The sequence below is a fragment of the Apteryx rowi genome, unplaced genomic scaffold (assembly GCF_003343035.1).
Source record: "Apteryx rowi isolate R43461 unplaced genomic scaffold, aptRow1 scaffold_287, whole genome shotgun sequence".
Lineage (NCBI taxonomy): Eukaryota > Metazoa > Chordata > Aves > Apterygiformes > Apterygidae > Apteryx > Apteryx rowi.
In genome coordinates, this window is record NW_020449274.1 from 201710 (window position 1) to 217584 (window position 15875).

Here is a 15875-nt window from a genome sequence, read left to right on the forward strand (position 1 = left end):
CTCAGGTAGTTCCTTGTTCAGGCGTACTGCAGTTGAACACTTATCCTGCAGAACAAGAAAAGTATTTTGCCAGGAAAGAAATTTACTCCTTTCTGTCCTCTCTTGCTGCATACTGTGGTCACACTGACCATATGGCCTGCTCTGGTCACAACTGCATTTGTGTAAATTACTGTAAAGGCATACTGCTAGTAGTTTCATTCCTTAACACAAATTTAGTTGGTGATTTAAATTGAGGGGGGAAAAAAAGGCAAAAAAACCTCTTGTGGCAAGTCTGGACATGTCTCTGATTTTTTTTTTTGAATTAGCATTTGGCTTCTAATTTAACTTCCGTTTTCTTAGCTCATAATTAGGTATTTTTGGCTTCTAATTTGCTGAATTATATAATCTTATTAACTACACAAAGCCCTCTTACTACCTTCAGTTTGAACCTGATGCTTGGAAACTGTTAACTGCAATGTATCAAGGTTTTTATTTTTGTATGGGGGGGGGCATTTTTTTGAAAAGGAGAAAAAAATATATTCCTGGTTTGAAGTGGCATTGCTTTGAAGGAGCTGGGGTCATTATTACATGTTAGTGGAAAGCGTAATAGAAAACTTAATAGAATTAATTCTAAGTACTTCTAGAACTTTCCAGAACTGAAAATCCTTTCCCAGGTGCCCCCCTCCTGTGCCCAGAGTGTTACATGGATACTCTCTATACCTATTTCCTTTCTAGAAAAGCTGAGGTAGGCAGACAGAATGACTGTTTTGCTGCTTTTGTAAAGTCAGCTGTGAGCTCATCTACAGTAATATGGGGGGAGTGGGGTTGCTGCTTTTGCTGTTTGGTGGGTTTGTGGGTGTGGGGGTTTTTGTTTGTTTGTTTTTAACTGTGAGATTAAAATTTAGACTCAATCCTGTGCATTGCAGTACATGTTATGTATTGTGAATATCATGAAATCTATCAAAATTTACATGAATTGGATTCCACAGTGGCAGTATCAGCAGAGAACTCAAACAGCATGATGACTGGGTTTCTTGTTTGTTTGTTTGTTTTCTCCTTTCTTCCCATTACATTTCCATTACAGGTAAAGCACACTGTTGAACCAACAGTTTATGTACAATTTGTTACTATTTAGAATGTACTTTGGCTCTAAACTTGTCAATATATCATTGTTAACCAGCGTTTAAAATTCAATTTTAAAAATCTGAATATAACAAATATACTTTGAAAGAAATTGTTATCTATTACTCTTGAATTTTTTAATTACATGTTTTTCTAAGAAGTGCAAAGGTTTCATTTCAGTTGCAAATAAACAGCAGTTAGCCTTAACCAAGTCAACTAAACTCAGCTTTTAAACAATGGCTGCCATTTTACTGGTTAAATCCCATTTCCCGTATTAGAGTTGACTCTGAAAAGAGTTCTGAAAACAGTGGATAATGACTATAACCTTTTATAATATGTCCACATATATAATTTTACATCTCTTTTTCATAATGAAGTTTATGTCCTGGTGCCATGAATCTAAAACTAGTGTGTTTTGTGGTTTTGTCTGATAAGTTTGGAAATCTCTGCTGTTACTTCAAGGAGCATCCTCATAACTGCTCATCTTTATGAAGTTAGCACAGGAGCTTACAGTATGTTCAATTTTTTTATTCTTTCATTGCTATATAATTCATCCCCCATCTAAGACAGCAGGCAATCTAGAAGATAAACCTCCTTCACTATATGCACTTTCTCTGTGCCCCGTTAGGATCTCGTTTGTGAAGAACGTCAAATTTTTGAAGGTGTTGGAAGAAACTTCCATAGCCTTATTTTGTTTTAATCTGGTACATCTCTTCAGTTATCCTGAATTAGCTGCTCAATAGGTGCCTACCGTTTAGGTTAGTATAGTCAGAGTTACCAGTAAACAGCCTGGCCGTCATTCTGCTGTAGAGCTGCTTCTCCCTTTTCCAGCCTTCCTCCGCTTCTTGCTCCAAAAGCAAGCTGTGGCCAAGGGGATGTAGGAGTGGCGGCATCTTACTGTTTGTTTTAGTCTCTTAACTTAAACTTTCTCGCATTTGCACAGAAATTTTAAAGGGTTGCTATTCAGTCAATGTCATTTTGCCAATGGCCATCCCAGTGCCTCAGGTCCTAGAACTGCATTTCTGAAGACATGACAAGCACTTTTAATGTATTGCAGTACATATTACTGTTACAGAGGTAAAGGCATTTTTAATTATATTACAAATCTTTATAATGATTTTTAGGTATTTTATTATGGACCCCAGTTATAGATAAAGGATTTATGTATAGTATATATAATATATAAAGACAGAGCTATGGCATATTGAGAGAATTTATGAAACTTTTTTATTACATTATGACATAAAATAACAGTGAACAAACGTAATGGGGTTGGATGTATTAAAAATGGCTGGTTTAAAATCAATCAGTTCAAGAATAACTATGATGTATTTATTAAACCACCAGGTCAGGTGAGCAGTCTCCTCTCCTTCCCTGTTCCCCACTTTAGGTGCACCTTATCCTCTTTATGGAGCAAATCTTTTTTCAATCTAAATTTTATCTGCATTTTACATTTTCAGCTAACACTAGTAAAAAAAAACCACCAGTGCCATACCTGCTTCCTGTTGTTTCTGTCATGCCTTGATCTGTTTGATTATTGACTACAGTTTAGTTTAAGCCATTTGGTGACTATTCTAAATTCCTTTCCTGAAATGTTAATAAAATACATTTACAACTTTTATACCTTTACTTGCAATGTGTAACAAACTTCGTGAATATAGCATCTGTTGGGAAAAAATGTGAGCAAAATGTCAGCTTAAGGTTTATAAGCAGCTATTAATTCTATGTTGTTGAAGTATTATCGATGAAAATATTTCTTTGCATTTCATGATTTTGTCATTGAAAATAAACATACATAGTTATATATGTAAATGGGATACTTGGTTTTTGTCTCTGACCTTGGAATTATGTTCGTACTGCTAAAATGCAACTATCTCTAATCAGTAAGGTGGAACCTCTACCTGAGACTAATTGTAAATCAAAGATTTTGGCAGGAGGACAGTTTAAAAATCATAAGAGAATGAATTAACTTTAATTCTGTTACTTATGAGTGCCACCCAATTCAGCTACATGTTCTCCTGTTGGGAATTTTTCAGGTGATTTTTTTTTTTAATTGTTTTTAAAATGATTTCTTTCCTTGAGACCACTTATGTGTTACCTAAGCAATCTCCAGTTACTGAGAGCAGTTTTCATTAATATGTAAATAAACTCATGTTTTACAGGCACTAGTTTGTCTGTTTGGGCCAAAAAAATTGAGTAGAGTATTAAAACAATGTAACTGATGATGTCATTACGCCAAACAGATAATAGCTATAAAAAGCTGCATTAGACTAATCTGAAATGTGCTATAAATAAAATACATTTACCGATTAATGATACGATCTCTCATCATCCAAGATGGCCTTCCCACATGATACTGTTGGGGAACTGTCAGTGGGCTTTGGGGAAACACGGTAGATGTTTCACCTTATAGTATTAAGAACCAGTAAAGAGACACCTGTACATGCATGTGTGTATGTGTTTATTATATGCCCTTTTAACTGTATGATTAAGAAAAAGCAAAATCACAGCTATAGAGAAATGCTTGAAGCATTGTGTCAAATGTGTTTTCCTTTATGGTTTTGGATTGGAATATGATTGGTTGTCCGAAGTGCTTTTTTTAGGCGCTAGCAATCTTTGAGATAGACTCCTTGAATTAAGTTTTTAATTAACAGGGATAGCACAGCCAATGTCTGCTCTTTGCAACAAAGAACTGAAAGGGTGTATAATACACGAGGTTTAATAAGACCGATTACTTGCTTTATTATTTTTTCTTGCTTGCATTGTTCTTGTTCTGTAGAAAGTGTTGCTCAGTGCAGACTAAGTTTTAGGGGGTCGAAGCAGTCTTGCCATAAATGTAATACATAAAATGTCTGTTGAGAGTATTTGATTATTACACGAGTATGCAACCACACACTAGCAAAACAAGTATTGCAACCCCGTGAAATTCTGTTTGTATGAAGTATGAACTTGGTAAACTGCTAGCTTTATTGCATTATGATCATTTTCATTTTTATCTTGGTAAGAGATGACAATACATTTGGTACCTGGTCAAATAAATTTTCATGACAGCTTTGTAAGGCTGGAATACTTATTTCAATTTTATGGGAGTTACTGCATTGGAATTACTAACTGTTAAGGAGTGATAAACCTAACATTGAAGCAGTCCATGACTGAAGTATACTGGAAAATGCTAAAAAAAATTAATTTCCAAAGTTACTTACACTGTGCTTGAAATCTGTAGTTTTGTATATGAATAACTAAAAACATAATACAGCCCTTATAATTATCCCAGGTCTCTCTCACATGCTCCCACACATGCTCTCACGCACGCTCACACACACCCCATTCCCAGAACAAGTTTTTAACATCACTCCCCATAATTTAAGATTGATTTTTGCTATTATATAACGCCTTGGTGCGTCGTGCGTGACTGTGGTGGTGTGATGCTTCATGGATTTGTCTGTTTTTAAATACTTCAAATTTTCTTTTTTTAAAAAAAAAAAAAAGATATTTTAGAAACTGTTATAATAATAGTGTTTGCAGCATGTTAGTGCGCCACAAATGATCAGAATTTGAATATTTACTATCCTGGAATTAATTTTGATTTTGCACTGAGGTGGGGTTGGTTGGTTTTTTTGTTTGGGTTTTTTTTTTCCTCCACTTTTGCTTAATAAATGTTCATTTATGAAAAGCAGGTGGCATTACATTAATAGCATTGTTATTTCTACATGATGAACTGAACCGTGGCGTTATATAATACCAAAATCTTTTTAAAAATTGTATATCATATATGAATATGATAATTGCATATTGATAACTTTCTTCAAAATACCAACACTTACCTTTTTTTTTTTAATGTGGTAAATTATATGTGCATGTAGGTGTATGTTACATAAAAAGATGTATTACATAAAATTTTCTGATCAACTTGAATTTCAGAGATTTCTTTACCAGTTTTCTCTAGTAGTTTGCTATTATTATATATGCTGTGATTCTTTCTGCTTATTTCTGTGTTAAATTTTCTTCCACAGTTGTAGTTATGATGAAAATACCCCTTTCTTTTCTCAGCATCATCTCTACTATACCTGCCTTGGTCTTTAAATTCAGTCTCATTCCTTTTATTTGCTTTCCTCTTGGAATTGGAATTGTTTCCTTTTTTTTCAAAATTACAAATGATGTATCAACCTCACTTGCAGCAATGCTGATCTGAAAGAGTTGCTGGATGGCAACGTTGAGGTATTCTTTCTTCCTCTACAGTGTATTTTACAAATAGTATAAAACAATCTCTTATGTGGAAAAACTGTGTGTAGAACATAAAATATTAACCTGTCTTGGTGTCCCAGTTTCCCTGAGGTAAATGAGGAAACTGCTTCAGAATCACTGCAACACTAGTGACAACCCTTCATTATACTGTGAGGCAAATTTAGTTGGTTTTCAGATATTAATTTACTATTAGCTAATGTGTATTTCCTGATGTTGAAGTTGTAGGGGACACAGTAACACTCTTTAAAACACATGCGTGCACACACACACACACGGTTTTAATTATAAAGTGTTTACAGTGATTTTACTGCAGATCTTAATTGTGACTTCAGAGCTGCTCCCAAACTGGCAAATCTTATATTGGTTTCAGATTCAGGTGACGCTGTTCCCTGTATGTAGGCATTTTGAACAAGTTCCAGAAATTTTAGGTCCTGTAAGAGCTCTTTTTCTATGACACATTTTCATTAATTTCTATAACATTCATATGACATTGATTCTAGAATGTGACTGCATTTCTTCTTGGTAGTGCTTCTCCCCATAAGGGGGTCTTGTTTGTCAGTACACCTGTTTTTCAGTACTTTTTCTTTAATTCTTGGTAGAAGGACTTCTGTGGTTAGAGTTGGAAGAAAATAGATAATATGTTATCATAGTATGCACATTGGAAAATGCATGAGATTTTGAGTATAGGTCTCTTTTACAAATCCTTTGTTGTTAACTCTAAATTGAAGTGTAATTACTGTAATTTGGATAGATATTTTCTGTAATAAATCAGAATAAATCTGTTTCTAGTATTTTTCATGGTGAAAAATTTTCTGGAAATGTTACTCAGAAAAATGAGTACTATAGATCACTTTTCGGCAAAAGTTTTGCAAGTAGAATGCTTGAAGTGCCAATTTCTAATACAAACTTAAGAAAAATAGAAATACACAAACCTGAATTGTTGCATTCATTTTATACGTGATTTGACTCTGTGATTTGATCTTCCTTATGCACCATAAAGCGCTAGTGATTAAGGTAGTGTTTAGAGGTGGTTATGACTTAACCCTTCTACAGGAGTTGCTAGCTTTCACTCAAATATTTGAAAGGGATGAGAATTACTCTCTTATTTTTGCCCCTGTTCCAGAGTCTTTCAGTTGCTGCATTTATAAGTTTTATGTGAAAGAGCTGCTTGACACTGAAATACTTCTCCTGCACCCTTGTCAAGTTAGATGACTTGCCTGGGGCATTTGGCATGCAAACCAAACATGGGGATAGTTATAAAATGTACTGTTACAATGCTGTGAGTGTAGACATGGCTTTATGGACCAAAGAAGTGGGGACGGGGGGCAGTTTGACTAGACTTTCTTCAGTTAAAGAACTCACTTTTCAAAATAGACCTAGATTGTAAATGTTAGGTTCCTTCTCATTGGTTATGTGTTTCAGAGAAAATACACAATGAAAATAGTGGAGCCGGCATTACAGAACACTTAAACGGCCCTTCTGTATTTGGAGTAGTGCATGCACAGCTTAATTCTCTTCTGTCCTCCTCCCCCTTCTTCTTTTTGCCTCCTTTCTTCTCCTTTATGTTTCTGTTCTTAATCATACCTTATTGTCCTCTTCCCCCATCTCACCTTGTGTTCTGCTTATAGATCTTTTTCTCATTAAACTCCAGTTTACATGAATCTTCTTGGCCTGGATCCACATTAGATGTTAGTGTGAAAGTTACTGTTACAGGATGCCTCATTCTTATGTGCAACACTTAATTGCAAATGAAAGTTCACTGACTATTTTAAGAAGTCAGGAAAAAATGATTTATTTTATTTTTTTGCTATCTTTAAAACTATGCAATGTTTCAAAGTAGGATTTCTTAGGGGGGGGTTCCGACAACATTATGTATATTGTTGGAATAAGCTTTAAATGAAGATACATTTACATTTTATTTTTTTTAAATGAGTTCTTTTATTCACTACAGAAAGATTGCTATGGAAATAAGCGTAAAAAAGCCATCAAGCCTAAACAGAAAATATGTTTTTGATGCAGATTTTCTGCAGATCATACAAAATCAGATTTTAAGTTGACCCAAATGCTGATTAACAGTTGCTTTCTGCTTTTGTTTTAAATTATGAAAATCACGAAAGCACCTTTTGTGACAGAAACTGGATGGTTCAGTTTGATGTCACTGTTTCCTGATGTATAGAGTTATGTCATCAGCTAATGATAAAATGGATCCAAAACTGCAGTGTGAATGACAGTATTTTGTTTTTTTCCCCCCGGTTACTTGGAGTTTAAAGGCATATGTGTTAACATACGTAAGCTATTAAGAAGGACAGAAAGGGGCGTGAGTTTTGCAGTTTACATTTATTTTAAATCTCAACTTAAACTTTTTTTTTTTTGTCTGTTTACTACAAGTTACCCAGGTGTTGTTATAAACCATCAGATTTCTGTTGAGTCAGTGCAACTTCTGGTCTGTTTAGAGACTGATGCTCTGGTTCTGACAAATGATGAACAGCTTATTTTTAAATAAACATTGTGTTCCTTAATTAAGTAGAAATCACTTCGTATTACTTTGGTTATTTTGTTTCTGTTCCAGTTTACTTGATGTTCTAGGCCACTGAATCTCTTTGCTATTCAGACTTGCTAGGCACTTTGTGGAATGACACACCAGGCATATGCTTTGGATTCTCATGAAATAATTTCACCTATTTCACCATTGTGACTGTGCTGATTGAAAGGGTGTTGTGATTGCATCGTCTTGCTCTTCTGCTGGGATCAGCTGAAGCAGGTTCAGGTTTTTGATCTCCTGTGTTTGGAGCAAGCCAAAAACTGATAGTAGACTGGGATACTTTGACTTTGCTTTTCTGTGCTATCAGTTTCTGTCCAGTTGCTGAAATCTAGTATTAGGGGTGCAAAGACTCATTCTCTTATTTCGATTTTTGACATTACTGTGAAGGTTGTTCGTACATGACTGGAAGTCTGATGTCATGCTTCCTGTTCCCTTTGCCTTCATCAGGGCTGCAAAACCTCTTAAACTGGTTTCTAATTCCACTCAGAGCAGCATGTCTGAATCTCCTCTTATGATCTATGTCATGACTGTCCCCTATTCCAAGTCCCATTCCCTTCTGTTTACAGAAGCATTAGAACTTGTTTCTCTGTAACCTTTCCACAACCATTTCTGTTGTAAACTGGGGTTTTCACAGGTTGTTGTAGCAACAAACATTTCCCTGAGAGAATTCCAGAAAGTAAAATCTTTATGGTCATGATACTCAAAGTTGAAGCAGAGTTTTTATTTTCATGAATAGTTGGGCACAGGATGTTCTAGAAACTATTACTTGCTTATGGCAGGGATGATCCAAATGGTTCCATTTGTAGATCTTAACCATTCAGGAAATGTTTGGGATTAGGGAGATAAAGCTGCTTTGTCAGATCATGGAGGTTTAATTTCCCCATGAGAATGTAGTGTGATGTAGTCCTCTAATCTTTGATTCCCTCTTCTTCCCAAATCTTATTCTCTTTCCTGGATTCGAGATTTCTACCTGAAAATTGTGTGCCATTGCTACAGAAGATATGAATGAACCCTCAACTTCCCATAGTTTGATGCTCTGAAAAGTCAAAATCCTGGCCTTTATGGCAGACATAATTAGCAGTCTATTCTGTGAGGAAAACTGCCCTTCAGGCCTGGTCACTGACTGCACCATGGTCCCCTGCTTATTTTAGGTAGGAGACATAATGTGCACATTCTCAGTGTTTCAGGTTTCCTTAAAATTTTCCTGTACCCCAAGGTTTCCTTCGACAGGGAGGCATGGTTAAGGGAAGTAGGGAAATCTAGATGGGGAAGTTGGGGAGTCAGGACTTTCAGGGTGCACTGTATGGAATATACCTTCCTCTTGGAGTAGCTGGACTGCATGCCCTGGAACGAGGACTGTGGGACATACCACAGAACACCACTCAAAACTCCGATCTGCAGATCTGTTATTTCTTGTGTAAGTTATGGAAAGAACCTAACTGCTTATGGATGTTTCCTGTTGAGGAGATTACTGCTAGGGTTGTTCAGTAGAAGACCTCAAAAAGCATGGCTAATTCAAAGAAGGTCTTTCTCCCTGAAAAGTACAGACTTGAGACATCGTTGGCCGATTGGATTATTCCTTCCCTGTTTAACTACTTAAGGTTGTGACCTTCCAAACACCACAAAATCAAAATTGCATGCAGTAATACTTACTGAGTTGGAAATTCATAGAGTTTTCTCAGCTCATGTGGTTAGGTAGGGCTCCAAAACAGCTGGTTCTCATACAAAATATTTTTCTAGGGATTTAGATTTTCTTGTGGAGGAAGAATTGAAAGGAAGTTACTTTTTCAGATGGGTGAATCTCATAGTGGGGGAAATTAATAGCTTAGTGTTACTTTTTTTTTTCTTCCCCCAATTGTTCATAAATCTCCCTCTCCATTTTTCATTCTGCTTTCTCTTGTCAAAGAGAGTTAAAGTTCAAAATACACATTGTTGACTGGGAAGATTATCAAGTTGAAATGAAATTCCTCTTGACTTTGTGCTAATCAAGTAATCATTGATTATTTGAATTTTTTTTTATCTTAAGCTTCAAGTGGGTAAATTAGCTCATCATACTCAGAAAACTGAATCTGGAAAGTCTTTGAAATAGAAATCACTCAGCAGAATTCCATGATTAATAAATCTGTGAGATATTTGTGTATGGGTAGCAAAGATAGAACCCTAAAGAGGTCTCATCTCTTGCTTTTAAACATAAGTAGTTAGACAGTCCTGCCTCAAATTTTGTGTCATATAGGTTATTAGCAAATTTCATCAGTGGCAGGAACAGATCTTAAGGCAAATTGTGTTGTAATCTAAATGCATAATGAAGAGGCCATTCATGTCAGGCACTCCAAATTCAGTGACATATCATTTGGAGATAGCTTTCATTTGTGCTTAATAATCATACGGTTACTCTTTTCTCTCTCCCCAAAAACTTGCTTGTGTGAGAATTGTCTTCAGGGTCTCTTCAAAGGCTTATTTTTACCCAACCAAGAGTTCATAGGGGAAACAGTCCCGGTGTTTGAGCTTTTTGTATCTGTCCCCATCTCACAGCACTTCCTAAGATTTATAATGTTTGTGTTTGTACTGACTGCATGTGGCTGTTAATTTTTATATTTTTTTCCATGGTAATTGTTCAGTGATTTTGACAATTGTGTCCCTTTCTTGACCCTTTGTCTGTTCCAAGGAACCTGGTAGTTACTGTCGTTCATAAATCAGCAGCAGTTCAGTCCAACAATAAGTGATCATCTCTTCAACAAAACCACAAGTCCCCCAATTTTGCAGCAAGCTTAAGAAACCAGAAATTCACACTGTTAAAGATCTTTTGTAGAAAACGCATAGAAAATATGCGGAACTTCCCCCAATTTTTTTTCCTGTTACCTAAAGGAAAAAGTTGCTGGTTTCTCCAGTTTGAACAGCCAAGGAACAACCATTGATCCAGAGAATAAGTCTTGTCTGATGGTCCTTTAATTTTTTATAACAATTAGCCTTCACAAAGGCTTAGAAGATGCTTTTATTCTCTTTAAAGAAATGATTTCAAATGGCTTCATCTATAGAATAATTGAACATTATAATTTTTTGATAAAAATACAGTAATGAAATTACTTTGAAAGCTGGTTACAATTGGAGTTTTCTAAATGGTTTTTGATGGCATGTTTTGTAAACATGCCGGTTCCAAAGTAGCTTTCTTTTTTTTGTTGTGAAGACAGTTTCATTATAGGCATATTGGCTGACCTGTTTCAAGATAAGTAATGCATTGTCCTGGTGACTATATTCTCAAAAGGTCATACTACTATAGAGGAAAGCACAGATTACAGTTGGTTTAAAATATTGGGTCCTGTTTGAAAGATACTATAAAATAGGAAATTGTCATTTATTTACCTATAAAATAACAGTTTTTAACAGCTGATCATTGTTTTTTTATTCCTTACAAAGTTAAAAGATATTTTAAGACTTGATACTGCACTCCAGTCACTTGGTTATTGCCTGTTTTTCAAGTCCTGGGAAATTCGTCTTAAATTTTCTCCTCCTGCTCGTGTCATCAGTTCTTTTTTTAATAAGTGCTTCAATTCTGAGACCTCTCCTACTCAGTGTTCAATTCATACCCTTTTCCTCATGTATCCCCTGGATTTGCTTTTGCAAAATGAAGGAGTTTTGTCTTTCAGAGTGGGAAGGTCACAGGAAGCGATTCAGGAGGTGTCATTGATCTTACACTGGATGATGAAGATGATGGCTCTTCTCAAGGTAAGCAAAAAAGATTCTGCTAGCCGTAGGGGTAATTGAGCTGCAAGTATTTTTTCATTCTCTTGAATGATACAAAGGAATAAACTTCTGTTTCTGCCAAGTGTATTTTATCCCTTGGTGTTTCAGTTAAAGACTGTTATTTAAAGGTATCCAATATTAAAGAATTATGATATGCATTAAATAAAATGGCTTGTACTTACTGTGAAACACAGCTTTAAGTTTTTACATTTCCCGTATTTTAAGCATTGTTGCTGTCTGTTTAAATCAGTCAGGCTGATGGTACAATCTAAAAAATTTTGAAATCTTGCATTATTTTTTTTTAAACTTTTCAGATGGAATTCATCCTTCTGTTTACTAGTGACGTATAAACTTTTTAATACTACAGTTAATATTTGGGCATTATAATGTTACAGGTTTTAATCGTGTTTAACTGAAAAACTATGTATGCAAAAGTTTAAATACCAATGTGCTGTAGTTTTCTGTTCTCTTTGTTTTGGGACTGTATGCCAAGATTAGAATAAATATAGTTGTGCTCTTATGTCCTTTGGCAATGTGGACATAGTTCATCTTTTAAGAGTGCATTCTTTTAGAACAGTCTTGCATAACTGTGGAGGGGTCTGATTATAATTAGCACTGGATTCGCAAAGACTTATAATACTATTTCAAAGACATAATAAATGTGTACATAAGACTATGTATTGCACTGTCATCTTAACTGAAAGATTGGTATTTTCCTATTACAGTTAAAATCTTAATTCTGCATATCTCTAAATGGATGCTCCTGTTTTTATATTCTAAAATATAGCCACCAAGAAGCTTGATAGATTACTCTGGGCTACCTCTGTAGCTATAGCTATCTAGTGTGTTCAAGCTGTACACGTATGTTCTTAATATCTTGACCTGCTCTATATTTTTACTACCAAAATATAGAAAATTGTATTAGGTTGTATTAACATTTACTTCAATGAAGCAGAAAAGTAATGTTACTACCAAAGGGAGTTAATATGGTACCCAGGTATTGGGGAAGCATGATGTAATTTGGATAGCTGCTACTCTGGCCCTTTAACAGGGGACATATGGTGGACACTGAGTCAAATATGAGCTGACAGTGTGTTCTCATTGAAATGTAAGTTAATATCCCCTCTTACTGATGCTAATGAGACCATATGTGGAATACTGTGTCCAGTTTTGACTCCCTCTCCCCCACTTCAAAATGCAGCAAAACTGGAGAAGGCCCAGTAGGTGGCTGTCAGGATAGTTGAGGCCTAGAATACATGACCTGTGAGAAGAGGTTGACAGATGTTGGCTTGTTTAGTCTACCGAAGAGCATGTTGAAGGGTTGTCATAGCCTACAACAACTTGAAGGATGGTTATAAAGATGATGGAGCAGAACTCTCCTCAGCAGTGCCAGATGATATATCGAGGTGCAGTGGCCATGAATTATGGTTTGGGAGGTTCAGGTTGAGCCTGAGGGGAAAAGAAATCACTATAGGAAGGTAGTGCAGCACTGGAACAGGTTACATAGAGGGGTTGTGGAATCTCCATTTTGGAAAGTTTTCAAATTTCAGCTACACAAAACCACAGCTCATCTGATCTAGTCTTAGTGACAGTCCCACTGCATCAGGAGGTTGGGCTACATGACCACTAGAGGTCCTTTCCAACCAGGATTTTGATGATTCTCGGAATTGTTTAGTTGAGTGCCAGGATGCTTTAGCGTAGGAAATCAAATTTTTATTGCTGTCATCTGTTCTGAAGGTTGGTTCTCAGAAAGATTTAAAAAAAAAAGTTATACTTGGAATATGGAACTGTCAAGTAAGGTTAAGCTGTCCAGTACTATTTAATATACTATGAAAGCTACCAGTGGATCTCAGTGGGTTTATGGTATGTTTTAAAATAGCTTGTCACAGCACTGTAATGTATTTCAGCTAAACTTCTCTTTAGTAGAAAGTAACATTATTTTGTAGAACTGTTAGCATCCCACTACTGTAGATAATCAAGAGCAACTATTTTAATTCAACTTCTCAAGATTCTTCTAATGTTTTGGGAAGGGAGAGTTTATTTTTTAACAAGGCTTTCTATGTCTTCAGGTTTTTGTGTTTCTTGTTAGAACACAACATCTCATCTAGTAAGTTTCTGCTAAAGTAGGAGAGCAGTGTTTTGATTTTGGTGACGTGTTTTCAGGGTTCCCTCGCTCCCTCTACTCCATTTGCCCCACTGATTGTATAAGTGGCATCTTCACTTCAAAATTAACGTAGAAGATGAACACTGTTTATAAGAGTCTTTGTCTAACTAGAAGTGCTAGCTGCCCCAGCAGAATCCTAGTTGCATTACAGTAGCTTGTTTCTCTACTCCTTTTTCTTGGGGCCTGAGGCAGTATCTTAAAGTTTTCTCCTGTGGAATATTTTAAGTTTCTTTCCCTTTAGTTGTCAGTTTTGAGAGAATTGTCCTTTCATTAGGAGGAAGGTCAGTGGAGCGCTTTTAGACTGGGCTAGTGTCTGTGTGTCTCTTCACTGCAAATCAGAAGCCAGATTCTCACTGATAGTTGCAGCCTTATAGTTTAGGCTTAATATTTACATGATTAGTCAGGATTTGTTGTTCTGTAGAAACGTATGGACTAAAACCCAAATAAAAGCTCGAGTTTCATTGTGCATTGAAAACACATCTGCAGGGTTTTGGACAAGTTTCTTATGAAATAATAACTTACGTTTTCTGATACTAACATTCAGGTTAAATGGAGGAGAGGTACACTTCTGCATGAGCATGTACATACCTTTGCCTGAATATTTTTTCCACTGAACTTTGTTTTCAGCCAGTGTGGAACAAGTTTTATTTTGTTCTAGATTTACTGGTATACAAGCAAAAGTTTGAAGAAGTTTGTTTGGATCAATAACAACTAAAATTAATATCTATAATACCATATAACAAAGTATGTGTACAGTGTAATTTAGACATACAAACTTTAGATTATGTAAGAACTACTTCCCCCCCCTTTTTTTTGAGTTTTGTTTTCTGGGTTTTTGGGGGGGGGTTGGGGGGGGTGTGCTTATGCCTCAAGTTAGAGTTTCTGTGCTGGGTCATGGAAGTGCTGACTGTCATCAGGCTCAGTCTTCTGTCATGGCAAAGAACATGTTTGTATAACCCTGTGCGTTCTTTCTAAGGGCAAATCGTGTTTCTTGTGTTTGGGGAGGAGGGGGTGGAGGGGGTTAGCTTTATGGTTCCTAGGACCTCTGTTCATGTACTAGAGCCACAGTGTTTTGGACATGGTCCTCCCACAAAACAGAACAGCTGTCCTGCAAGAGCTGTTGCTTTTGATGTTTTGAAACCCCATTCCTCTTAAAACAGAAACATGCTCTAATTTCTGACCCCATTTTACATATGACAGTTTGTATTCAAATAGTGCTTTATATACAGAAAAGCATCATCATCATCACAGTGCAGAAATACCCAGTACAGTCTAGGATTGTATTTCCTCTCTTCTTCACATCATCAGAGAACAACTCCCAGATGTACCATAATCAACAACATATGCAGGTTTTTCTCATCATCTTCACTGTCCTACATGTCATTTCCCAAACTTATACTAGAAGTACTTATTAATCCCTAAATGCCTAAAATTGCCCTTTCTACTGTTGTTGACCATTTTCTAGTTCTCAAGTCTTAGTTTTGTTCCTGTGTGGTATTTTGGTCCTTTACTGTACTGGTATCATCTTCCAGTTTAGTACACTGGCCAGTTAATTTAGTTCACACCTTTCTACCTGAGCAAAAATGAAAACATTGCATAACACTTGAGAAACAATGTTGTTAATTTCTTTTCAACACAAACTGTTGTCATCCTTTTATCAAAGAGTAATCTAGATACTTGTTTATCTTTCAGGTATCTTGCAATGCTTGTATAGTCCCCATGCCATCCATTTTATTAAGTTTTCATGTGGTGCACTGCATCAAATGCTTTCATAAAATACTGAAACAACCAATAGATTTGTCTGTTACCTATTTATAGTCTAAAATGGACTATCTAAGAAAATCTAAGAAAAATCTAAGAATCTAAGAAAAATACACCGGTCTAGATAATACCACGTTCCACTTAATCCTATTTTACATCTATCTTTTTGAAGGAACAAATAATAACATACAACAGTAAATAAAATCAATTCTTAATAGTTTATCTGATAAATCTGTAGTTTTCCAGGTCACTTTTTTCATACTCATGAGTAGATGTACTATGTTTGCTATTCTGTAATTCCATTATATCGCTTCTGTTTAG

The 15875-nt window shown here is 35.8% G+C and overlaps 1 protein-coding gene across 10 annotated transcripts in view; it reads left to right on the plus strand.

Moving 5' to 3' along the window:
* The window catches only part of ATF7IP (activating transcription factor 7 interacting protein), a 114987-nt gene that overhangs the window by 86270 nt on the left and 12842 nt on the right, over window positions 1–15875 (plus strand). For 9 of the 10 annotated variants that reach the window (XM_026069122.1, XM_026069124.1, XM_026069123.1 and 6 more), the window contains one exon: window positions 11533–11611. In XM_026069122.1, the coding sequence (XP_025924907.1) occupies window positions 11533–11611 (79 nt within the window). The other variant, XM_026069129.1, reaches the window with a different exon arrangement.